Consider the following 27,336-nt stretch of genomic DNA (forward strand, 5'->3'; position numbering starts at 1 on the left):
CTAGTTTGACTTTAAGGGAAAGTTCCATGTAAATTATCAATTTTTTATAAAATTTTTTATAATTTATAAAGATAAAAAGTACATAAATTGTAGAAGACAAACCTTCCTCAGCCAAATTGCAAAATACATTACTGGTCAACTTGCTGTCAGTCTTGTGTCAGACTTCCCGTCAGTTTCTTCCACCATTTCCAAGTGTAAGATGTTCTTAAAGTTTGACTATGTGTTTTGTTCTTTGCTTCAAAAGTAAATAGTATTTGCAGTGGATCAAAGATAAATTAGGAGTGATTCTTCTATATGTGAGTGAAATTACTGTAGCATCATTTTTTTTAAAAATGAAACTTATGTAAAATGAGTCAAAATCACTTTGATATGACTTTAATAGTGCTCATATTTTGTGCTAAGAGTTTACCTGGAATGCTTAATAGAACATACCTGTGTATGCTTGTAAGCTTTTCTTTAAGCTTGAGATATTCAAGAGTCAATGTACTGTCCCAGAATAGAAAGGATTGCATTTTAAAAATATACTTAATGCTTTTCAAAATATATTTTATCTGTCCATCATCTATCTATCTGTCTGTCTGTCTGTCTGTCTATCATCTATCATCTATCTATCTCTATCTATCTATCTATCTATCTATCTATCTATCTATCTATCTATCTATCTATCTATCTATCTATCTGTCTCTTGTCTTAATTATGGTTTTCATTGCTGTGAAGAGACACTGTGACCACAGAAACTCTTGTAAAGGAAAACATTTAATTGACTTAACAATTTCAGAGGTCTAGTTCATTATCTTCATGGTTGGATGTGGTGGTATGCAGGCAGGCATGGTCCTGAAAAAGGACCTGAGAGTTCTACATTTTGATCCTCAGGCAATAGAAAGTGAACTGTGTCTCTGGGTGTAGCTTAAGCATAGGAGATCTCAAATCCCACCCTAACAGTAACACACTTCCTCCAACAAGGCCACATCTCCTAAAATTTCCACTTCCCATGGGCCTTTTTCTTTCAAACTACCACATTCTCTCTCTCTCTCTCTCTCTCTCTCTCTCTCTCTCTCTCTCTCTCTCTCTCTCTCTCTCTCTGTCTCTCTCTCTCTCTCTCTCTCTCTCTCTCTCTCTCTCTCTCTATCTCTCTCTGAGTGCATGTAGTGTATGTATTTGTGTGTAGATACCATGACATATGTGTGGAGGTCAGAAGACAACGTGTAGGAGCTGATTCTCTCCTTCCATCATGTCAGTCCTGGGTATTGAACTGAATTCATCATGTTTGGCAGTTCTTTATCTCCTCAGCATCCTACCAGTCCTGGTTCTTCTTGTATTTTGTTTTTCATCCTTTTAATTAAGAAGAATAAATTAAAAATATTTAAAAAATATTACAATAAAAGCATAACATTCTGATTCTTTTGTATCTCATATTACTATCTTCACCTTTCTAGATTTAGAGGCTGGAAGAGGCATGTGCTCATTTTCCTCATTTTTGCCATTGGCTAGCTGTAAGATGGTGAGGTGCAAATTTGCTTTTTCACTGTGTAAATTGGACTTTTTCCTAAAGCTTAATTCTAAACTTTCAGGGAAGATATGCAAATTTTACTTTATTATTTCTATAAATTTTTGATTACAGATGCAATGTTTGTTTGTGATCTGAAAGTTTGCTACTATGGAATTTGTGGTTGTCTTCTATTTAGACATGCATTTTCTTTATTGCATAGACTAAATGCATATTACTTATGCCCTGCTTTCTTTCATGCTGTTACCTTCATACCTGACATATATAAAAGGAAATAAAGACATATATAAACTCACTTTTCTAAGTTTTATTACTTTGAGGCTTTCTTATTTTTAAAAGTACAGGCTTTTGTAGAAAATGAACATTTTATGAGCTCTTGCATCACTCATGAAGCTGTAGTTGTGCACTGCATGCTGGCTTTTGAATTCTTCATTTCAGTTCACTTCCCCACTTACTGACGTGGTTGCATTAATGATGCTGTTTATTTTCACTTCATTATAAGTTTCCCATGTTAATTCATTGCAGTTGGTGTCTGATAAGAGTTGGGGTAGTTTCTATACTCGGGAATTCATTCTCCATGTACAGCTACAGAAGTTAGCGCTTCAGCAGTGACTAAAGGTAAAATAACCGGTTCCTTGGTTTATGAAAACTACTTCATTATTTTTACTTGTTTTCAAAGAGCAGTCAAGACACAGAGTACAAATTGACATAGGGACTTTAGCTTCTGCACGCATTTTTTTTTTATTTCTTTCATAGTAGAGAATATTGATCCTGATGATTTAGATGCCAGGGGTTTTTCTTTTTTTCTTGAGACAGGGTTTCTCTGTGTAACAGTCCTGGCTGTCCTGGAACTTGCTTTGTAGACAGGCTGGCCTTGAATTTGCTGAGATCCACCTGCTTCTACCTCCTAAGTGTTGGGATTTGCCACCACTGTCCTGCAAGATGACAGTGTTTTATGTAAATACATTCTACATTCTCCTTGCTCCTTATCTACGTGACATAGCTACTTGCTTTGTACCTCTTGACTTCTACAGCTCTTACCCTTGTCCTGGCAGAAGCTATCTGATGAATTCTTCATTGATTTGTCATTCCTTTTTGTAGATCTGGAATTGTATCTCTTGTTATTTCCTTTACCTTGAAAAGCTTAGCAGTTTCTACTGTCCCTAACAGGCATTCTGGTGTCAGGGTCTCTCAGCTTTTCTCTGTATTTTCCTTATTTTGCTTCTACTTATTAAATGAATTTTGATAGATTATTTTAGTACAGTAAGACTTTTTCTTCACAAGTCAAAGGTGTCATTCCCTTTTTTTCCTAGAAAAGAAAGGTCTTCCCTTCTTTCAGGCTATTAGAGTTGGAGGCCAGTCAGTTTGCTACAGGGAAACCTGAACCCTGTTTCTTTAGTTTGAATTCAGCTCTTCTGTGGCTTTACATTGATGTGGGAGGGTCTTCTGTTTGAGTTGATTTCATTGGTTAATAAAGAAACTGCCTGGCCCATTAGTTCCAGCCTCTTACTCACATCTTGATTAACCCATATCTAATAATCTGTGTAGCACCACGAAGTGGTGCCTTACTGGGAAGATTCTAGGGTACGTCCATCTTGGGCTGAACTTCATTGTGTCTGTCTCCCTGAGGAGAGACACGGTGACTAACTTCCCAGCATTCTGTTTTGTCTACTCCACCCACATAAGGGCCGGCCTATCAAATGAGCCAGGCAGTTTCTTTATTAACCAATGAAATCAACTCAAACAGAAGACCCACCCACATCATTACATGATTTGAGTGTTGGTGTCTGAACATCACTGAAAATCAGGCAAACTATGTTTCTTTTTTCACTGTGTGCTTGTATGTGTGAGTGTATGTGTATGTGAGTATGATGGATGTGTGTGTGTGTGTGTGTGTGTGTGTGTGTGTGTGCACGCGTGCATGTGTATGCTTGTGTGTGTGTGAAAATTCATGAAGGCCAGGGGAGGGCATTGCCTGTCTTGTGTGATCACTGTCTTCTGCTTCTATCTGTCTATCATTTATAAATATCTAATTTTTAATTATTTTTCTATGTGTGTGTATGTGCACGTGTGAGCACAGGTGCCTGTGGAATTCAGAAGGCATCAGATCCTCTGGAGTTAGAATCTCAGGTGTTGTGAGTAACCCTACTTGGGTGCAGTTAACTGAACTTTGTCGCTGCAAGAGCAGTATGCTAATTGAACTGCTAGGCATCTTGAGGCTTTTCTTATTTTGAGAGATTGAACCTAGTGCCATGTGGAGGACTAGCCAGTGACCCCCTGCCCCACTTGTCCAACAACCTCGAGCTGCTGAGTTTGCCAGCATCCCTAAAACAACACCTGGCTTTCTTTGTGGGTCCTGAAGATTTTAACTCAGTTCCTCTTGCTTGTCCAGCAAGTGCCCCAGCACCTGGCAGTCCAGTTTTGACTTTACCACCGAAATAGCAAGTTCTCAAATCCTGGGGTAGCTTTCTGTTTTAAATCTTTTGCCCATTTGTAGGATTAAGGCTGAGTTGTCCTTTGTTACTAGCTCCAGTTTGCTCTCTGTTTCTTCAGGAGACTATACTTTGTCAGCTGTGCTTAGCACTTCAGATAACAGTAGCCATGATCCTTTCAAACCCTGGGTGTGTCATGGACATTTCACTCAGGCCCTTCCTGGTCTGTATCTAGGAGGACAGTTTGCAGTTGCTGAAAGCTTTTTGTGCCTCAGGAAGGATGTCAGTCAGCTTCTGCTTTCGTCATCCTTTGGCATGCTGCAGATGTGCCAAAAAAGAATCTGGAAGAGTTGGTGGCACATTTGTCCTCTGGGACTTTCTGAGAGAACTGTAGTTTTCTGATCCCTCAGCCAGCAACTATGCAGCTATCAGTATGTCATTGAATACTCAACTGCTCTTTAGTTTCCTATCCCTCACCCATGGTGTAAGACAGGAAGGATATTTTTTGTAAACTAAAACTAATGGTCACGAAGAAAGTGCTTACACTACCTTTTTGCATTTCATTTTTTTCTGCCCTCCCCTTCTGTTTTTCTTTGAAGGAATATTTTCGAAACCTATTTCAGTTACTTAGTGGTACACTCAACTTGAATTATACACCACAATGTAAGGCTCAAAATGGACAAGGCTTGTTCCTAGAGATAATGTTGAGCTCCATTCACAGAAGTGGGAAGATAGACAACAGGACTATCTAGTTTTGAGGAATATTTTAATTCAATTTTGAACTACTTGTGAAATGGAACAAATTTAAGAATGCCACTAGGAACTTCTTTCTTGTTATTTATAATATTTGATACAATGAAAACACTGCCTTATTGAGTATTGAAAGGCATGCTATCAAGAAAAAGCATTTGTACATGCCCAGTTCCCATGTAATCTTTGTATTCCCCATATTTCTCTGCTCCCTTTCCTTTCCAAGTAACCTCTCTTTCTGTTTTCTGTGTCTTTAGTTTTCAGATGAATTGAAAACCCAGAAACTATCATTTTGCAGCTTTTTGTGGCTTGTTTGTTAGGATGAGAGCAATGGTGTGTTGTAACTGCTTTCTAAGTTTTGCAATGGTTAACTTAGAAGTTTAGCTCATGTCAAGTAGACTGTGTTTAAGTACAGTGCATAATATTTTCCCTAGATATTATCTTCATAGACATTTCAGAGACCTATTTTGAATATAAATATTATTAGTTTTATATCTTATTAGTTGACCTATTTCTTTAGTGAATTAAGTAATTGCATGATTCAATTGTATTTTACAAATAAAGATTTTTAGGTGTCAGTTTTCTTTAATGGTTTTATAGATCTTTTAATAGGATTTTCTGCAGTAACTGAAATATCCTGGTTGTGGATTTACCAATTTGGTAACCACTAAATAATAGGACCCTTGAGCACTTGAAATTTGGCTTTGCAGATAATGAACCAACCACTGAACTCAATAACCCGATGTAGCTAGTGCTGCTGCAATGTATTCTGCACTTCTATAATCCATGCATTTTTAGTCATTTATTTATTTGCGCATGCAGGTGGATGGGGCAAACTCAGATCATCATTGTTGACCAGTGCCTTTGCCTACTGAGCCAATCTTGTTGGTTTCCTATTCATGTTATAGTGAAAACAATAATTTTATATTAATAGCAGTGCTGAGAGATTTATGTAATCAGTAATTATGCTTTGAATAACCTTATATTCATGTAGTCTTCTTTAAAATTTTTTGCCTTTTTGATTTTTGAAAGTTTTGTGAGTCTTGAAATCGGAATTTAGGCTCTCTGTGAGGACAAACAACTTTGAATGAATGGATAATTAGCTTTCTAGCTAATATTAATATATTTTCAAAAAACGGTCAGCTGTTTGATCTTGTTACAGAAAACATCTTGTTAGAACAAAAATCTACTCCATTAGGGGCCTAATCTGTAGGTATCCACAAAGTTCAGGTGTATGCTGGCATAAACTAAAAACGATGTCAGCAGGTGAATAAACTGTGAAGGCATTACAGTTCAAAATTTAAGTTCCTGACCATTGTCCTATTGTACCACTCCTTGTCCTCTGCTAGGGGACAGTCTGCATGAGAGCACTGGACAAGGGCAGGCGCTGCCGTAAAGGCCCGGAAGTAACATTTGGTGCCATCACTGCTAGCTGACTTGGCTTTTGCTAAACTGCTCAGTTTGCTCATCTATAAAACAGGTCATCTGGCATCAGAATCTTTAATGTAAAAATTTGTGACTTTTAAAATCTGAAAGACTCTTGAAGTTGTGTGATTTCCCTTTTGCCTTTAAATTGGATTCCTGCTGGAACCTTTTCAACACTTTTATTCAATGCTGCTAACTTTGAAGCTTCTGATTGTGACTGTCATTGAATGAATCAGTTACGATGTGATTGGCCCTGTGTTTTCCTTGTTTTTGGAACTAGGTAAGTGGTGATGCATGAGAAAATATTGACTTGTTTGCTATTTTCTCTTTCTTCATAGCTGGACAAATTTGCTAGCATAAGAATTCCAGGGAGCAAGAAAGAGAGACCTCCTCTTCCCCATCTGAAGACCGCATCTGGAAGCGGTGACCGCTCCTCAGTGGCTTCAGAGACAGGGGAAAACATTCCAAAGCTGCTGCCTGAGAATGAGGTCTTAAAACTCTTTGAGAAGATGATGGTAAGAGTTTCTATCCATTTTTGGTTTTCCATTTTATTCTGCATCTATTAACAACTGAAATATCAAATGGTATCCTTTTATCTTGAATAGATTGTGTGATCGAGTTCATTTGCTCTTCAGATGGTTGTAGTGCTTTCTTGTCGTCGAATGTCTGGGTTGTTTCTTTGTCCCTGTTTTATTCCATCTCCAGCTATCAGTGTATCCATGTGATGTCAGGCACTCTCTCAGTTGTCTCTGTAGAACTGAACCTGGTTCCTTTGTGCTGTGTCTTTTCTTGTAGAGACATATGGTGTCCTTTGTTGCTGTCTTCATTTGGTATTTAACTGTGACTTTCTGACAGATTCAGCCTCTGGCTTCTAATCTAAATGAACTGATTTGATCAGGAATCCATGCATGTTAAGTTCGTTGAAACCATTTGCTATAAATGGATGCTGATTTTATATAGATTGATTTTTATTTATATAGTTACTACTTTCAAGTTTCATATCTATTATGATTCAAAACAAATATTTGAAAAATGCCAAAAGCAATGACAGAAGGTAGTGTTTAACAATTAAGGTCTCTATATGTTCAGAGTAGGAAGAAACTACTTTAGTTTTTGAGATAACTAATTAGCTTCAAGGAAAATACAGCAGATAGTAGCATATTACACTGTTTTCGGGAAATTTGCAGAGAAAGTCAGCCTGGGCCAAGTGACAGTTTAGGATTTGAATTAGGCAGAAGGAAAGGCAGTCTCTTGCTATGGAGGACATAAAACACTACACAAAATTGTAGAGCTCAACTCTGAATTACTTTTGGGACTAGTGACAGATCAGAAAAGTTAGATTGGAAAGATAACAGATTATGAAAGAATTTTCCAAGCCCTTCTGAGGTGTTGTGTGTATTTCCAAATTGTGATTTATTCTGTATATGTCTGCTCTATTAGTTCTGAAAGTTCTATCCATTTTTAGGGAAATGCTGCATTTGCTCATTAGTTTAGGGTCTGATGTGCATGGGAAATTTGAAGCCTATTAATATCTCTTCAATAATTATTCAGCAGAAGTGTTGTATTTGCATCATACATTATTTATTTATTTATTTATTTATTTATTTTTAAACACAAGTACTTGGTCTAGTGTTAACACCTAGATCATCAGAAAGACCCCAGATAGAATATAAAAGCCTAGTTTGTTTTCATAGAATTTTTAGTAAGTGCCAGTGACTCTGGATATATTTTTAATGTTTATTACTTGACTTTCACAAACTCTAGACTTGAGAAACTTGTCGCTATTATATCAACTCCTAATGGAATGTTAGTTTTGATTTTTACATTTGGAATTCCTTCCCTGTTGATACTATGAACTGCTATATAATCTTGGCCAAGAACAAAGAAACCTCTTTTTGCTAGCCTTTGTCACCAGTAATGAGGCTTGTGTGAAGGTAGCTCTCTTCAGTTTGACCTTTGCAGGCTTGCCGTGGCAGAAGGCCCTTCCTTCAATGCAATGAACATGGACTTTAATTACCTGTGAAACTTTGGAATGGTACTATTATGGCTCTTCTAGCTACATTAAAATTCCCTTTTTAAATTCTAATTGTTAGTACCGTCTGAGTAAGTAGAGAAAGCAGCCTATTGCTGTTAAACATTATGGAGAACACATTTATGATCACATGCGGTTAGTTAAAAGGACAACCATCCAAGAATACTGAATATGGTTTTTACTGTTCTTTTTGTGACTGCTAGGATCACTTATAAGTACAGGGAAGTATGTGCAGGTCAGTTGGATCTTGACAATTGGAAGTGATTCTGGATACTTGATGAATAACTGGACCAGATCACTTATTAAATCTTAGGCAGGTCTGCTTGGTAATAGTTCTTTTTAATCAAACCTCCTTTTGATTTAGCAGAAGTAGAGTGGAAGTGTTCCTTTGCTGAGGCTGCTAAATCTGCGAAGGATGAGTCATTCCTAAGTCTTCTTCTAAACATATAGAACAGAGTCTGTCCTTCTTTCTAATCCTTTATCATATTAGAATGCTTTGAATGTAAAACCTGCTCTTGGCTCAGAAGGTGAAGGCTGAGGAAACTGAGGAGGTATTTCTTTTCTTCTGTAATTGAGAGTTAGAGACTTTTTCGAAAGCCACTGTTTGCTTACAGTTGGTTTTATGTTGGTGGAGAAAGCTAGACTTATACTGCACTTGATCTTTAGTATTTGAAACTATATATTTGTACATATTCTTTATTCTTTGTGACTTTCCATATGTATGCAATATATTTTGATTTTATTCACCCCTAGCCCTCTTTATAATTCCTTCCAGATCTATCTCACTGCTGTACCCCTTCCCAATTTCATATCACCATATATCTATATATTTATACATAAAATACAATATTTATATTTATGATAAATATATAATGTATATATTACTCACTGAGTCCAATTTGTGTTGCTCATATACTGGAGTGTCGAGAATGCTCAGTCTACTGGGATGCATGGCCTTAAAAAAATCATTCTCTTTCCCCTACAGCCAGTCAGCTTTGAAGAGCTTTTCAATTAGGGATAGGAGCTCACACACCTCTCCTCCCTCTTGGCTGGAATGGACTGGTTTGATCTTGTATAGCTCTGTGCACACAACCACAGCTCCTTTGAGTTGAAGAATGCATGGCCTTTCATATCCAGAAGACACTGTTTACCTATGTCCTCCCACTCTTTGGACCCTTAGGACCTTTCTGGATCTTGAGCCTTGAGTGGAGGAAGGAGATAAAGATGTCTCATTTGTGGCTGAGAATAACTTTTTATTAATAAACTTTCTTTGACTGGAACATTTAATAATCAACTATGCTAACCTTTTGGCATTTGTGCTTGCAAAGGCTTCAACGTATTTAAAATTTATATGTAGAGTCTTTGTGTCACAATTGTGCAGTTTCAAAAACAATTATTCCTATTTACCAATTATGGAAAGTATTTAATTTGTATAAGAAGTAGCAACTTTATTTTGAAGAACACTTGTTTTTCTTCCTCAAGATAGTCCTCTGAAATATTACTGCCTTGATTATTTAATGAATGCAAAGTATAGTGCAATACTTTAACATTTATCTTTGCTTAGAGAATTGATTTTTTTGGTCTTATAATGGTTTAGTTTCTAGAGCAGTTGTGAAGTTTTAGTTATACATTTAAAACTTTATGTGTATTTATTTGTGTGCATATCTACATGGATGTGTGTTCCACAGTGCAAGTATAGAGGTCAGAGGATAACTTGCCAAAGTCATTTCTCCCTCTACCACGTGGGTTCCAGGGGTTGAAATCAGGTTGTTAGGCTTGGTGTCAAACGCCCTTACTTGCTGAGCCCTTTCACTTGTCCTCAGCTAAACCCTTGTTTATATCTTGGTATATACTGAAAGCCTATCTTTGTTTTCTGTGTATCTTAGATGTATGAGCTAGTTGGGCTCAACATTGCCTATATATACAACATTGATACCTGAAATCAACTTTAGTGGAGACTCTTGAACTCTTTTATTGTCTGTAATGAAACTGACTTTTTGAACACCATGAACTTGATAGGTACAGCTGAAAGTGACTTGCTTATTATAGGCATAGTCTTTTAGAGTTAGCCCTTTCAGTTTTCCTCTTTGTCTTCAAATAATGAAAATGTCTAGATTACTATATATACCTTACCATCATGACAAGAAAGCATATCTTTCTTTACATTACAAAGTTAATCCTTTTAGAGATTCCCACAGGTGCCAGTGGTAGAGGTGTAGTTGCCCTCCATTTCAGGTGCCAGTGGTAAAGGTGTAGCTGCCCTCCATTCCCCTCCTTAGCTTTTCTTAGTTACCTAGATTGAGTCTCTCCTCTGTAGGATTAGACTGGAGTGTAGGAACAAGCACTTTTTGGCTTTGGTTATTTATAACTTGCCATTGGTGTCCTATAGGATTTTCTTAGTTTCTGGTTTATTGCTGCTAAAACAAATCTCTCTGGACTTAAAACAAAGCAAATGCTATGATTATGTAGATTGCAAATTTAACCTGGTTCTGTAGGCTTCATGAGGGCGAATCCAGTGTCAGCTGTCATGTTCAGTTATTGTTCATTTGGTTCGTTGGCAGAATCTTGCCAACAAATTCATGCTAGTCCAGGATCACCCAGACAACCCAAGAAAGTCTCCCTATTTTGAGATACATTACTTTTCTTGTATTTAGGTGTTATCCCCCTTTTCATGCAGTATAATGATTAGGGCAATGAATGTCTCTGTGTGTACCTGTGTTGCAAACCATAGGCATAGATTGCAAATGCTGGCACTTTCCTTGGTATTATGGTTCTGGCTCTGCTTTCCTCTGATGTCATCCACATGTCATTGATCACTGTCTTTTGTGTGGCTCCCCTCTTTTCCATCTTCTGAGTCTATTCTATTGCATTTACTATTTGGATGTAGGAGGTAGGTGGTTCAGTTCTGAATCTACCTGGTATTCATATTCTGTTACTGTAAATCCAATATGTTCTTAATTTTATTCAAATTAACATACTCTACCTTCTGCAGAGAATAGTTTACTCTGTATGTTTTTATAATAGTGTATAATCATGGACCTTTTCCTTTTGGTTGTGCACCATTCCGGTTGTAAATGGCTTTTTCATAATAAATCCTCTAAAGAATCTGCGACATTGATTTCTATTTTTTCTGTGGGCAGAGTGATTTACATCCTCTCTGTCTAGTCTTCCATCTGTCCCTTTTTTTCCTTACTATTGCATCTGTCTCTCCTGTCTTATCTTTATCTCCTTTGGTTTTCTCTATACTCTTCCTGCAGCATTGGAGCTGTTCATGTTGTATAATATCTCCCATATGCCTCCTACAGAAGAGAAGCTAAAATTAGATATCTAAAAGATGTCAAATCTCAACACACTAGAAATGGAACACATCATATTTCCTACAAAATGACATCAAATCCCCATTCATTCTTTAGTTCCCTCTCTGGAAAGCTCACTGAAACCTGAGTCATCCTTTGTCTATTAGGGCATTGATCCATATCGGTTAACTTCTCTGACCTTATTATCTCTGTCTGTATTTCTCTTCTTCTATAGAACCTCTTACGGGGCAGTTACGATGGTCCCTTTTCATTGACCTCAATATTCTTCTGTGTGAGAACGCTCTCACATTGCATGTCTCAGTGCAATCGTTCTTTAAAACTTCCCCACTCCTCACCTGTCCTGAGCTGTGATACATCATGAGTGCCTTACAGATTTGTCCTTTATTATTTGAATGTCTGTCTCCCTACTAGATTTACTATTGAGTATCAGAATTCCAAACACATGTCTATTGAATATAAGAAACTTCTCAATTTAAAAAAAATTTTTTTTGAGACATTGTCTCACTATGTAGGCTTTGCTGACTTGGAGTTGCTATGTTACAGCCTGGTCTCAAACCCACTGAGATCCATCTGGCTCTGTCCCCAGGGTGCAATTAAAGGCGAGTACCAAGCCAAGCAACTTTTGAGATTTTTTAAAGATATTATATCTTTCTCTGCTTTAGACTGTTAGATTGGATGGAGATTAGCTATAATTGCTATTCTACCCAGTAATACAGAAATGTTAAAAAAGTGCAAGAGATTTTTCATGCACTCTCACCTTTTTTCATTTTCTCATGTTTGCTGTTGAGAGGAGGACCAGTATGGAAGACAGTTCATCTATCAGGATAGCATCATCAACAGGCATTGAGCGAGTGCCAGTGATAAAAGAATCATTCTGTCAGTAATTAAATTCTAGAAATCATCTCTAGAATTGTGCCGAAGAAAACAGTCTAGTAAAGGTGATTGAGAGACTTACATGTTAATGGAGATGCTTTCATCACTTTCTGGGCAGATATTTATCAGGCTTTTTCATAGCATAGAAGAAATAGAAGAAAACACATCTATAAAATACACCATCTCTGAAGCTTATACTTGAAGTGTCTCCTGGCAATAGAGTTTAGGTGACCTGCTGTTTAATACATATATTGGCAATTTTATTGAAGGGAAATGAGAAAGATACTAAAAGTATTACATTTGTATTGGAAACAGAGTTCAATATATAATAGAAATGTAAATCTACTTTTGTTGAGTAGTATTTTCCTAGTTGTGGAATATTTAAACATAAGGAACTGTATAGAAACTAGAAACTAATTCAGTGAAAACCACCATAGACAAAATTGAAGTTATATTGTGTATTGCTTCCAAAACTATAGTTTTTCTTTTTCTTTTTTTCTAGAGATGAGTAATGCTGCTGCTGCTGCTGCTGCTGCTGCTTCTTCTTCTTCTTCTTCTTCTTCTTTTCTTCTTCTTCTTCTTCTTCTTCTTCTTCTTCTTCTTCTTCTTCTTCTTCTTCTTCTTCTTCTTCTTCTTCTTCTTCTTCCTCCTCCTCCTCCTCCTCCTCCTCCTCCTCCTCCTCCTCCTCTTCCTCCTCCTTCTTCTTCTTCGAAGGGGGGCGTTTCTCTGTGTAACAGCCCTAGCTGTCCTGGAGTCCTGGAATTAGCTTTGTACACCAGGCTGGCCTCAAACTCACAGAGATCCACCTGTCCCTGTCTTCTGAGTGCTGGAATTTAAAGGCGTGTGCCATTAGTGATCAGGGAGATGATTTAATACTTTTAACTCAATAGTTTTCATTTTCATTGTTAGTCTGTAGTTTGTATACTAAACCTCTTATCTGTGATAAGTCACTGATTCAATGCCCCATAGACCTCTAGTACTTTACTGTGTATTTTCTACAAATAGATCCATAGTAGTTCATAGGCACAGTACAACTATCCAAATCAGAAAGGGCACTGAGCTATTTCTGTGAGTTAATTCATAGACATGATTTTTTTACTCATAGTACTGATAATTTTTCTTAAAGTAACCTAGTTCTGAGTTGTGTAAGATAATTGACTGTCATGTTATGTTTTCTTCCTCATATTTTTGAGTTTGACAAACTGTGCCTCAGTTTGCACGAGTGTCATAAGACTGGAAGTTTGGTGAGCCTCTTAGCTGTCAGCATAACTCCTCACACTTGACAAGATGTCTTTTTCCTGATCAGAAGCTAACTGAATATTTTTCACATACATATTTGTCTGTGGTCTACTGTTCTGTTCATTTCCAGCTGTGTCATTTGGTTCTTTTCTTGTTGGGTTTTTGTCTTTAAAGTAATTTGTTTCATTTGTCATAACATGAATTATCTCATGCCCAGTTTACATGTAATATAGAAATTTTTTCTTACCCTGAGGCTTATTTTATATTTGTTGATGTTTTGAAGTATAGAAGTAGATTTCAATGTTATCATATTTATGACTCATGCTTTGTATATATTATTGATGAAATATTTATTTTGTCATCAACCACAATGCTAGAATTGCATCTGTGTAGCACTGTTTATTGAGTTGTCTATTCTTTCCTGTTAGCTGTAATCCTCCAGTGTTGTAGAATAGTTAATACCTAGAATATGATGTGATTTGATTCATTAGTTATTTTGTCCAGCTCTACTTTTTTTGTTTTAATTTTCCCCCACGGTCTCACTGTGTAGCTCTGAACGATACTGAACTGGCAGTGGAGGCCAGGCTGGCCTCTAAATCACATTTGGCTCAGCCTCTCCAGTTCTGGGATTAGAGGTGTGTGACCTCAGTAGGACTCCCTGCTGTTTTAATGACTGTGCCTATTAGCAGCATCTAAAATGACCCTTCACCTTACCATTGCTTTTCTTATTCTTGCATTCTCAGCATTTGTAATAATTCTAAAATCAGTGAAACACTATTTTAAACATTATGGGATCGTCATTGGAATTATATGGATTTCTTTGCTAATTTAAATAAAATGGATACCTTTTTGATTTTCGAACATGTAGGCATTGCATATTTAAGTCTCTTTTTGAGCAATAAAAACTCAATGCCTTCGAAAAATGCATTTTATTATTTATTCCTAGGCTTTTTGGTAATATACATGTACTATTTAAAAAATAGTAGCAATCATCTTTATAAAATAATTTTGTTTATTGACTTTGATAGCCAGTAACTTTTCTTTCTGTTATTAGATTTTATTGTTATAGATTATTTCATATTTTTTGTGTGTTCAATTAGAATATCCATGGATTATGGCAGTTGTTCTCATTCATTATTTAGTTCCCTGCACTGAGCAGATTTGTGTAATAAAAGGTTGTAAATTGTCTTGACTGTTGAGAATGCTTCTTTACACTGAGACTTTATTCTTAACTTTTAAATTAACCTGAGGGAGCTAGAAGCTGTTCTTTACTGAAAATTTCTTTGTACCCAACAACAATGTGTCCTAACATCTAAAATCTTACTCTTGTTATTAAATTGAGGACCATCCTGGGCTAATCAAGTAATAACTGTTTTTTTTTTTTCTGTCTTTCATGGAGACAGCACTGCTATCTCTTTCTTCCATCCCAAGATACTTAATCTTTTCTGTGGTCTTTCACCCATTTTGTATTCTACTTAAATTTCCCTTATCACCCTGTCCCTCACTAGACTGGGTCTCCTATATAGAGTAGGTGCTGGAATCTCTTCTCCAATAATGATTAAATGAGTAACTATAATACGTACACATGTGTGGAATATATCACTTTTCCAAACTTTTTGTCAGAGTCATGCTATTTAGTTTCTAAATGTCACCATGGAACTTGGCTTCACTCCTTTGATATTTTTCAATATCTCTTTAATAAAATAATTTTGAATGAGATTGGAAGGAAAGTTTTTATTAGCGTTGAGAGAACACCAAAGTAGACAAATCGTAAGTCTTTGCAGATGCCAGGGAGGGAGATGAATGAAGAACAGGAGAGAGACTTTGCCTGCCTTGCCTTTTAAGTTAGAGTAGAGGAAGCAGGCAATGGAAGTTGGCAAAAAGCTACACAATGGAAGTATAGCAAGATGGCAGATTTTGCATATCACCATAGAACCTCCACCTGGCGATAGATGAAGAAAATGACTGAGCCCCACATTGGAGCACTGGACTGAGCTCCCAAGGTCCTGATGAGGAGCAGAAGGAGAGAGAACATGAGAAAGTCAGGACCGTGAGGGGTGCGTTCACCCATGGAGACGGTGGGACAGAACTAATGGGAGATCACCAATTCCAGTTGGATTGGGACTGATGGAACATGCGACCAAACCAGACTCTCTGAATGTGGCCAACGGTGGAGGCTGACAGAGAAGCCAAGGACAAAGGCGCTGATCTTTGACTCTTCTTCATGGACAGGCTCTGTGGGAGCCTTCTCAGCTTGGTTGATCACCTCCCTGGACCTGGGGGGAGTTGGGAGGACCTTGGTCTTAACATAGAATAGGGAACCCCATGGCTCCTTGGCCTAAAAAGGGAGAGAGGGGGGCATGGGGGGAGGGGATGGGAGGGAAGGGGGAGGAAGAGGGGAGGAGATGGAAATTTTTAAATATAAAAAAATAAACCAAAAAAAAAAAAAGAAAAAAAAAAGATGGCAGTAGGATGAGAGGCTTCACAGAAAGACAATAAAAGCCCAGAGGGCAGGGACAGTGTGTGGGGATGCTGACCAGTGTGGCAGTTATTCTTTTCTGAGTAACCAGAAAAGCAGGCAACCTCTTCCTTTTCTTCAGTGCCCTCCTCTCCTTCAGCTACATTGTTTGTTGATCTCCTTTGCTGAACCTGCCTGAGGGAGGTGTGGCTTTCTTCCTCATCTGCCTTCTCCTGCAAGTGGCCAAGACTTGTAGATGGCTTGGTGCTTAGAGTTCTTCTCTCAGACTCTAACAAAATTGTCCTCAAATTTCCACCCAAATCCATTTTAAAATTCTTTTATTATTTATTCAAAGAACCCCAAAGTGATACTGTGGTTTCTGTATAACTGGCAGAGGATTGGTATTGTCAGAATGGACACACAGAAATGACACTTTTCATTTTTATTCTCGGTGCTATTGAGTTAACTCATCGTTATTCCTCTAGTCAGGCAAATGAATGCCTGTTTTGAGGGTTACCAAGACTTTTAATAAAAAGAACCTGTGCACCCAACCTGTATTTAATGCCACATGTTTCTATCAGCAGCTCTATCCAATATCAGTATTCTTTACACAGTCTTTTTTTCATGTCACAAGATGCTTCATTTCATACAACCCTAAAGGTCCATTTATGATGACCAGATGATGTGTGAGAGGTTCTGGGGAAATGCTTTGTCTTTGTGGCCTTTGTAAGTTGTCACCCTTGTGTCTATCAGTTGGGCGGAAATAAAAAAACTGAAGTAATAGTGACTTAAGAGTAGCTGAAATACAATGCAGCTATAAGGAGAAAGAGGGTGCAGTAGTGTGTGTGTGTGTGTGTGTTGGGGGGCGGGTTGGGGCAGGTAGTGGGTGGTATGTCAGTTTGATTCATGATTTGCTTGTGCCAGGGCATTATGGAGGTGCTCGGCTGTTTCCTTGAGGAAGTAAGTGGCTTAGGAAACTTGGTAGCAGTTTGTACCACCAATACACTGGTCATAGAGAGGCATTTTGAGTGGATATTATATTATGGTAATGTTTAAATGTGTGGTATCTGTCCTCCACTTGGAAGTTTGCAGGAGAATTCTCTTACATCTGCAGAGAGCTTCTGTGTCTCAGTTTTGTCCTGTGAGAAAGTCAGCCTTGGTGTCTGAGGTTGAACGTCTATTTAATGTGTAGTGTAATTTATGAGGAATGCCCAGTGTTTATGAAAGTTTCAGAGTAAGTAAATGAGACACGTTTTAAATAATAGTGGTGCTCTCACTCAAATGATTATGTAATGGGTGTCTGTTCTGGTGGGTGACTGAATATTTTTGATAGTCTTAGCTAGGCATTATTCCCAAATAAATCACACTTGGGAATCACCTTGAATATTCATTATACTTCTTGTTTGTTCTACTAAAATTAGAGTATATAAAGTAAAAGTGATATTTAATTGTTATTTTCTTTATTTTTTTCTTGATATTGGCATGAGGACAATTTGGAATTTAGTTTTTAACTGAGATAGAACTATAGTGGTTCTCAACCTTCCTAATGCTGTTACCCTTTAATATAGTTCCTCATGTTGTGGTGACCTCAACCATAACATTATATCATAATTTGGCTATTGTTATGAATCAGAATGTAAATATATGATATGTGACCCTGAAGGGATTGTAACCAGTAGGTAGAGAACCACTGGTTTATACCGTTCACACAAATTTAAAATTGCTAGACAAAAGAAAAACCCAACTTTATGTACTGACAGCTGAATGTAGTAAAGTAGTAATAAAATTAATTCTAAGTTGTAGATTCTTGCTAGTATTTCCATTTTACCTTCCATTCCATTGTATTTCATATTCCACTTTCATGTATGTATATCTGAAGGTGTGCCTGTGTATGTGTGCATGCGTGCTTGTGTCTTTATATGGAAGTCAGCTGTCAGTCTGTAGGAGGTGTCTATCTTATTATTAGAGACAGAATCTCTGTCTGGGAGCTGGAGGCTTGCTGTTTTCAGGCCAGTGAGCCTCAGGGATCCTCCAGTCTTTGTCTCTTCAGGGATATGGTTACATGCCTACGGCAGCATGCCTGGCTTCTGGCATGGGAACTGGGTGTCTAACTCAAGTCCTCATGTAGTGTAGAAGACCTTTATTGACTGAGTCATCTGCACAGCTCAGATTCTTGCTTTTGTTTATTATTTAGTCTTCTATCTATATTTAAACCTAGTTTAATCATAAAAGTTATTGTATTCCCAAAGAAAGACTTAGTTAATATTGGAATAAGGCCATGGAAACTTTCCTTTTTTCAGTTGGCATGATAGTGAAAATATACCTCAGTGTGGAGGTAAACACTAAGAAGACCGTTTGATATTGCATGATGTGGAAGAGAAATGCAAATGTGCTTAAGAATAGAGTTGTACTTTTTGCAGATATTTGGGTGTAATTATGCTTTTAGGATGTTGAACTTCATGGTTCCAAGACAGATAATTGGGGTATCAGGAGTACCTCTTCTTATGATGCTTAGCCAGTTTGTCGCTGTAGTGATATGAATAAACACATTGTAGAGAGAATGATTATTTTGGTTTGAGCCCTTGAAACAATACACAAACACTATTGAAATCCAGTGATATCCGTTGCCTGAAGAATTCGTGTTTGGTTTTCCCGTTGCTGTATTCATTTTTATCTCCCAGTGATTTTTATCTTCTCATTGATTCCTACAAATGTATTGATCAATGATAATAATGTTTTTCAGTATCCATTTTGTGGCTGTTTGTTGCCATGCCTTTGCCTAGCATGTGCTTATTTTGCATTCTGGCAGAAGTCCCTCACACCTGACCATCTTCAACTAACTGATTGTATGTATTTGCCCAGTGCTCAAATAGTCAATCATTTTCAATTTAATCTGACTCTCCATGGTGTTAACTATCCCACTCAACTTGATATATGTAAATTTAATGAGCATGCTGTCTTGTAAAATCTACATTCATGAATGAAAATATTGAGTCTAACATTTGTAATTCAATTGAAAAAATGCCCACTCTCTGGTTGCTGTTCTCTACTCAATTGCTCTTTACTGTCTAAATATGCTCATATATTAAGTTTATATCTCTTTCTTTCCCAGTTTTGTTGATGATAGAGTTGAAATATTTACTACATGCCAATATTTTATCAGCATATGATTGATTTAGTATGTATAAAAGCAGTAGCAAAATGATGAAGTTTTGGCATATAGGACCTCTGGCTTTATCCAACTGACAGAGAAAATCTTTTGGAGTGTCTTCTCGGTTGCTACTGGCTTGACCTCCTTTCCAGTCTGGGCCTGCCCTGATTCATTCAGTACCTTTGTTAAAAATATAAGGCCTAATTCTTTCCTTGGGTGGATATAGCACCAGGCAAATTGCAAACTTGGTGACGTTTGGGAGGTGTGTCAGCCTTATTCATTATGCGCAGGTGCTATTGGTCAGTTCCACACTGACTGATTGCATGTCTCTGAGGTCTGTGTACTTCTACTGTGCTCCTTTGCATTTACGGTGGATATCAGCCTGTCTTCTTTATAGCATGATGTGCTGTTGTCTGAAGGCACTTGGGGGTCTTCTAGGAGTAGCAGTTGCTTAGTGCCTTAGGCTAGGCTTTCAAATATATTGACTCCAGCTCCCTGTTCCAGACTTCTCATGATTGTTGTAAAATAGGACTGGGAAATTCTGGATGGGAAGTTTTATTTGTGCATTTAAAAATGTTCAGTGAGGACTATACATTGTGAAATATGCAGCAAGTTGCATTAAAACAAACAAACAAACACCTGGTCTGTAAGCTGAAAAAGGAAGGCACATGGAGTAAAGCAAAAGTATTAAATATGTGAACCTAAGAGATTGGGAAAAGGAGAGACAAGTGGGAATTCATGTCTTCTCTTCACCGCTGCAGCACACTCCCTAAAGAACCTTTTCAGGTCAATCAGAAACAAAAGAAAACATAAACAAGAAAACCACCTTGCTTCTCCATCTTTCTAACACCTCTTCATTCATCCTAGTGGTGTTGGGTGCTGCAGTTTGTGACACAGTATACCCCTTTGTCCAATCAGCCCCACCCACAAACTGTTCATTGCATTAAGCCATTGGTTTGGTTCAAGTGCTCTTTTGTACCATCATCACTGGAACCTCACTGAAATTTGTCTTCATCATCCTGCTGTTGCCCCGGGTTATGGAGATCCTGCTGTTATCTTCCAGTAGGACCAATCCCTTCATGCGCTCCAGCAGGTCATAGATGGTAGATGATAGAGGGGCCAACTGAAGACCTGGGATTTGGTTCTGAGTGGTAGCTGAACTGGCCAGTCTAGGTCACTGGGACCTTGCCCCTCAGGTAACGTGAGTAGCCAGCTCTTCTAGGCCCATGCCATAGGGGCCAGCTCTCCCGCGCCCATGGTGTGGTGTGGGGCCATCGACAAGTGGCAGTTCCAATGAATGTAGAAATAATTGATGGAAGAGCTGGTCTGCATGAAGACAAAGTACTGGAGTGGAGATGTCAGTGAGCTAAAAGAAAAGGTTTGCAAGCAAGGGAAATTGCAAGATGTAAGATTGAGGTCAGGGACAGGAGTGTGGAGCTGGTATTTGAGGGAGGGCAGCTGGGTATGAGATGTTGAAAAGGACCAGCAGTGACCGTGAGGATGGGGCCTGAAGAAAGTAAAAGTAAAGTTTACAGGTGACATTCAGGGCCTTTGTGTGAATGCTGCGAACTAAGCTATAGTCTGTTTTTCCAGCCACCCCTCTTTCATGTCCAGGATCCAGTCACAGTTTGCATTTTGTCCCCATAGATATTCAGTGACAGGTTCTTATCTTTTATGACTGACACTTTTGAAGAATCCTTCTTATTTTGTAGAGTGCTCTCAATCTGAGTTTGTCTGATTTTTCTTTTCCCCATGTCCTTCCCTGGAATTAGACTGGGAATGCTTTGGGGAGAATATCATACAGCTCATGTTTCCTTCCTAATACGTCATTATCAGGGGATATGTCACATTGCTGTCAATGGTGGTGCTAGCCTGGGCTGTCATGGAAGGTAGAGTCTTCAGGGTTTGGTTTGTCTTCTGCAAAGTTACTATTTTTTCTTTTATTAACAGGAGTTTGGCACAGTTGTAGCAAACTACTTATTAGGTTTATAATTATGTCTACTTTTATCTATAACATATATTTGATGAAATAATTCATTGAAGTAAGCTTTCATATTGGGGCTGTTAAATTACCTGTAGCTATACTTTCATTTTCTGACTTTATTTACAATGAAGAAGGTATCGCATATTACATTTGGAAGGAAGAATCAGTTCATTCGTGGTGATTTATATTGCTCATTTAGGCAATCTATGAGAGTTCTTTTTAATTTTTAGCTATGTTAGAAGCCTCGTTTTAATGAAGGAAATTAGTTTAAGATGCCACAGTGGTTCTGGTTGATGCTCCACCCACCCTATCTGTATTTCTCCAGTGTGGCCAATGTAAACCTGAGATAATGAGAGTCCCCAAATAACTTATTTTATATTCTTCAGGAATTTGCTTTCCCCTGCCCCACAAGTCCTAACTCCCAGGCCTGGCCAACTGGAGGGTGTTGAGGCTGGCTTCTCTAGGGGATTCCAACTGCTGCGAATTTAGATTGAAGTGGTATTCCTCAGTTGACATCCTTGTTTCCCCCTCTCCTCTTATCCTGAGGTCGTCTGCATAATCCCAGTGCATTGGTCTGTATTTTGATCACCTGCTACACTCTTACTTTATGGACGCTCTACTAAGAAGATGGAGACGATTATTTTGAGAATATGAACCAAGAAATACAAAAATTGTTGTCTTGTTCATTCTGTTCATTCCCAGTCTTATCCTGCTCAGTTTTGTAGATAGTCTTCTGAGAGGCCTAGCCTCTCTGGAATTTGTGTGTGTGTTTCTGTGTGTGTGTGTGTGTGTGTGTGTGTGTGTGTGAGCATTTTCTATGACAAAATTTCCTGTGTATTTTTTGGATACTTTATGACTTCTCAATGCTGGGTTCTGCTGTTTCAGGAGTTTTTCTTATTAACCCTCTGTTCTATAGATAAAATATATTTAAAAAATCTTGCATTATGTACTTCCATATGATTGATTATTTTTTCTCCATCCCTTCTTTTTTTTCTTTGCAATATATGTTCCTCCTGAATATATAGAGAATGATAATTAGTTAGTTGTAGTCACATGCCTGGGGTGCTGCATCAGGCTTTGCTGTGTGTTGGATTTATCTAAATCCAGTTTTCTTTCTCTATCCCCCTTTCCTGTTAAACAAAACAGGGCACTGGGATTCTGTCATCTCAAATTTCTCAGGAAGAAGACTGCCATACTTAAGTAAGAGAGTTGCCATAAATCAATCACAAGTATAATTGTGTACAAGGTAAGGGTCTCTAGAGACACCTGAGCCAGTAGGAATACTGATACCTAGATTGGCACATGGGAAGGTCTTTATTAAGGGAATTATCTTGAACGATTATGGAACCTCATTCCCAGCACAGACTAGCAGAGACAAGTAGAGAATGAGAGACAAGTGGGTACCTAGTGGTTCCTAGTGCAAGGCCAGTACCTGAGAACTTGGAGTGCAGAACTGGAGTAGACATGAACCCAACTACCAGAGTTGGAAGGCTGTAGAACCAAAATCAGGAAAGAAGGGTACCAACTTGATAAAGTAAGTTCACCTTTCCTTTGCCCTTTGATGTGTAAACTGGCATGTGGGCATACCTGGCTCGCCCCTTGGATACCTGGCAGAGTGTGTACCCCTGTGTGCACGCCTAGTATTCAGGCAGTAATCTTAACCTGCTGTGTGATCTCTGTGCACATGCCTTGCACTCCTCCCTTTAAAATGTGGAGCCCCACCTGCTCCCCCTCATTCTCTCTGTTTCTCCCCAGGAGGCCACTCACCGTCTTTCTCTCTCCCCTCTCCTCCCTTTCTTCAATAAAATTCTCTGTGAAAGCGCTGCCTGCATGGCGTGTCTCTCTCTCACCCACCTGTGGCCGCCACCCACTGTTTTTAAAATTATAACACTGGCCCTCAACTGATTGGATAGTACTTGCCCCACTGGATGAGGGTGAATCTTCAGTCCATTGATTCAAGTGGCCAATTTGTTCAGGAAGTATTCTCTCAGATACTCTCTACTGATTTCCAGCTAACTGGATAGCAGCTCTCACAAACATTCTTAGTCATGGATTAATGTCCTCTGGTAACACCTCTTTGAAAAGATAGCAGTGGCTTTAATTTTTTTTTACTTTCAACTGTTTATTTTGAAATTTTAAGTGATTTCAGCTCAACCAGTAAGTTACCTGTTTCTTAGTATTCTGTTATTATTAAACATTTGAATTTGCTGTTGTAAATCATAGATGCTTCTAGGTCTCCCTACTATTTATAACAATTATTTCTTAACTCTGACTCTTTCTTTGAGTGTAGTTCTTTTTATGTTTAATAATTAATAATAATTAATATTATTAATAATTAATAATTAATAACTTAATAATTGCACATAGTCATGAGTTCCAGTGTGAATCCAATACACAGATCCAATGTGCAACAATCAAAGCAAGGAAATTAATATTCCTTTAACCTCAACCATTTATCATTTCTTTGTGTTAGAAATACTTAAATATTTTTTCATTTTAATATGCAAATAAATCAGGAGTTTCAGTCACCCAATTGTGCTGTAGAATGTTAAAACTTATTATATTTTATACGCCTAACCATCTCTCTCTCTTCCCTCTACACGTATCTGCCTCTGGCACAGTGCTCGTCTACTGTATATGTCCTCAGAGATCAACTTTTTTAGCTTCCGTTTATGAGTGACTAACATACACTATTTGTCTTTTTATGCCTGGCTTATGGGCAGTAAAATTTTATATAGATCAAAGTGGTTTACCTATATTCATAATTAAGAATTCAGTATAATGTCGTAGTATACCATGTAACTGTGATTTAGTTGAGACAATTGGCCTAGCCATTCAAGGAGCCATATGGAAACACCTCTGAATGTCTGCTTCATTGCTGAGGTGCTGTTTTGCTATTCATGCACTACAGTTCTGGAGCAAAGCACTATGGTGGTAGAACTTGAAAACAGCAGTGTAGCTATAGCCTATGGAATTCTTAATTTCTGGACTATTTAATGTCCATTAAACCCATGTCATACTGTTTACTATGTGAGTTTACGTGTTACTTTCAGTTTTTCATTTTGTGTCTAATCCCTTTGATTAGAACTTGAGTGGTGTTGATTTCTTACATCACCCTCATCATTGTGTGTGTCCACCATGTGTGTCCTAGTCAGTGTTCTATAAACTATGCAGAGACCTCGGCATTCAGTCAGTCATGGGACTGACGAAGTAGCTGAGAGCTCTACATTCAGATGAGAAGGAAGAAGGAAGAGAGCAAGAGGGAGAGACTCCATGGGTTTTTGAAACCTCAAGGCCCACTTCACTTACTTCCTCCAACAAGGCCACACTTCCTAATCCTTTCAAATAGTACCACACCCTCGTGACCAATTTGTCAGGCCATGGAGGCCATTCTTACTCAAGCCACACAGTGTGGAGTGCCACTGCATTCTTGTGGAGACCAGAGGACAACTCTATGGTCTCTTTTACACGGGGATCAGATACAGGTCTTCAGGTCTGCAGAGCAAGCTCCTTATAAAGTTAGCCATCTTTTAAAGTGGCTTCTCTTTACATCAACCTTCCTTTCCTAGGGTTAACATGGGAATGTTTCTTATAATTTGTCTTTTTGAGTGATATCATCTTCCCTGTCACTTGCCACAATCAAGTGTCCCCTGGAATTCCATAAATCTAAAAAAACTCCCATACATACATACATATATACATACATACATACCCACCCACCCACACAGAGTGATGCATGTGTATACATGAATGCATGTGCGGAGGGTAGTGAACAACTTGCAGTAATCAATTCTCACCATCATGTGAGTCACTGAGCTCAAACTCAGATTGTCAGGTGTGGCAGGAAGACTCTGAGCCAGATTGCTGGTGCCTCAAAATTATAGGTGAGGGTAAAGCCTTTTGTGCTTTAGAGGGGGAAATGGGGCAAATACACTGTTACTTACTTAGGCTCTTTTTTTTTTTTTTTTTTTTAAAACCAGGCCAAAGAGGGGCATTACTTCCTTTTGTCAGCCTGTTCAACTGGAAGATCCAAGATCTCAAAATTTCTTAGCTCTCTCCTGCCTTTCTACTGCATCTTTTTGTATAGTCTAAGCTGACCTTGAACTCATGATCCTCCTGCCTCAACATCCCTAGTGCTCAGCATACCTATCCATTGTAAATATTTCGATCAAGATGAAATGAAAGGAATTGCTATAAAGTGCTAGAATTGTTTGGTGTCAGATAAATGAATGAGTTTCACTGTTTGAAGAATGAGCGTATCGTTCTTGGGAGAAATTTAGCTTGCTGGGTTGTTGCATAGTTGATTTGAAGTCCCATTTTTTTGTATTCATTTGCAGTAGATCTAGAATTTCTACATGCAGTTGTTTTACGAATCATCTTATGTGTGGTCCAGGACTGTGGTCCTGAGGAAATTATTGATGCTCTTCTTCCTCACCAGCCCTTTTGTCTCCCAGCGTCTACCACAGCAACCTCTTAAGCAATTATTTATGGAATTCATATGCTTTTGTGGCTACTTGGATTATTAGTCATAATTAGTCTTACAGCAAAGTATAGGATGCTTAGATCCTTTGAGAAATGTTAGGCTTTTATCTTGTTCCAATTCACGAACTCTTGTATTCATTCAGAAATTCAACTTTTTATGTTACTTAGATCATTCAGTAAATTAACTGCTTAATATTTTTGACAGGGGTAGACAGAAAGGATTAAAACTATAGAATGTTATGTTATTTTCTTGCATTAGTATTAGGTATCTGGTATTATGCATGTTCTTGTAGCTATCCTGGAAGGTGGTGATTTATTTACTTTTTATTTTTATAGTATGCAGATTATCTCTTTAAAACAGTACAAGATAGCTTCAGGTGCAGCTGTTGTAAAATAAATAAATATATTGAAATTTTGAATCCTAATGACCTTATGAAAGGCAGAAATCTGCAACTGTCTAATTATCTATAGTGATGTGAATATAATTTTAATAACCTGCTGTGAATTTAAAGCCTTTCTGGTAAGTGTTTTACCTGTTAAATGATCTAGAATGCTTTCTTCCTTCCTTCAGCTCCTTCCTTCAGGCAGAACCATGTGTAAATCATTCCAAAACAATTAATGCTGCTTTAGTCACAAATTATTGATTTTTCTGTTTCATAGAGTGTATGTCGAACTGCTGCTCTACTTAGATTCTAAAATCGGGCTTTTTAATTGTGTTTTCCAGGAAGATATGAATTTAAATGAAGATAAAAAGGCACCATTGCGGGAAAAGGACTTCAGTATCAAAAAAGAAATGGTGGTGCAGTACATTAATACTGCTTCTAAGACAGTAAGTAAAGCTGTCAGGCTGAAAGATAATGCTGCACCATGCAGTGTGGAAAACAATGCATTCGTCTAATGTAGTGCTTCAGCTTTTGCAAAACTGCAATCAGAAGGCTTTTGAATGCATAATTAGAACCGAGTATTATAATAAATTAGCTTAAGATGTCTCATATTATTCTCTTAACTTTTTTGTGGGAGGGGTTGGGTTTTGGGTTTTGGGCAGTCTCACTGCTAAGTACCACAATGACGTGTTCTGAAACCTTACTTTGTGAGTCATTAAGGTGGTCATTGATTTCCAGGGTCACATATAAGTAGGATTGTATTTGTACCCTCTCCCTGTCTAAGTTAGGACTCACAGTCATCATTTCCATGGTGTGCAGTTTTCTAAGGGTAAGATCATCTTATAACACATTACAAATGGAAGTATTGAAAAGAACATCGTATATCCCCATAGTGACCAATTTTTCAGGGAAACATGAAAAGGAGCCTGAAAACTGACTCTGTGTCTGAGAAACTGTGATTGCCCTAAAGAATCTGTTACACTTTCTTCATTGAAAAACAAATGAGTTTCATAGAATTGTGAAAAGTGGGGATTTGATAAAAAATATAAAATGGAAGCATTCTAATTTGCTTTGTTTTTGCTGTAATCAAACACTGACCATAACCAACGTGGGGCAGAAATGGTTTATTTCACCTTACAAGTTCTAATGCAGGAACCTGGGGGATGGTCCTGAAGTACAGATCATGGAGGGGAGCTGCTTTCTGGCTTGCTCTCCATGGATTGCTCAGCCTGCTTTCTTTTTTAGTCCAGACCACATGGCCAAGTATGATATTGCCCACAGTGGTCTGGATCTTCCACCATAT

The 27,336-nt window shown here is 38.0% G+C and overlaps 1 protein-coding gene across 1 annotated transcript in view; it reads left to right on the forward strand.

Annotated features, from left to right (window-relative positions):
- The window catches only part of Diaph3 (diaphanous related formin 3), a 449,862-nt gene that overhangs the window by 42,102 nt on the left and 380,424 nt on the right, over positions 1-27,336 (forward strand). The window contains exons 3-4 of the mRNA XM_038310273.1: positions 6,453-6,629; positions 26,375-26,479. Of these exons, the coding sequence (XP_038166201.1) occupies positions 6,453-6,629; positions 26,375-26,479 (282 nt within the window). The remainder of the gene's footprint in view (positions 1-6,452; positions 6,630-26,374; positions 26,480-27,336) is intronic.

Source organism: Arvicola amphibius, chromosome 13, assembly GCF_903992535.2.
Source record: "Arvicola amphibius chromosome 13, mArvAmp1.2, whole genome shotgun sequence".
Classification (NCBI taxonomy): Eukaryota; Metazoa; Chordata; class Mammalia; order Rodentia; family Cricetidae; genus Arvicola; species Arvicola amphibius.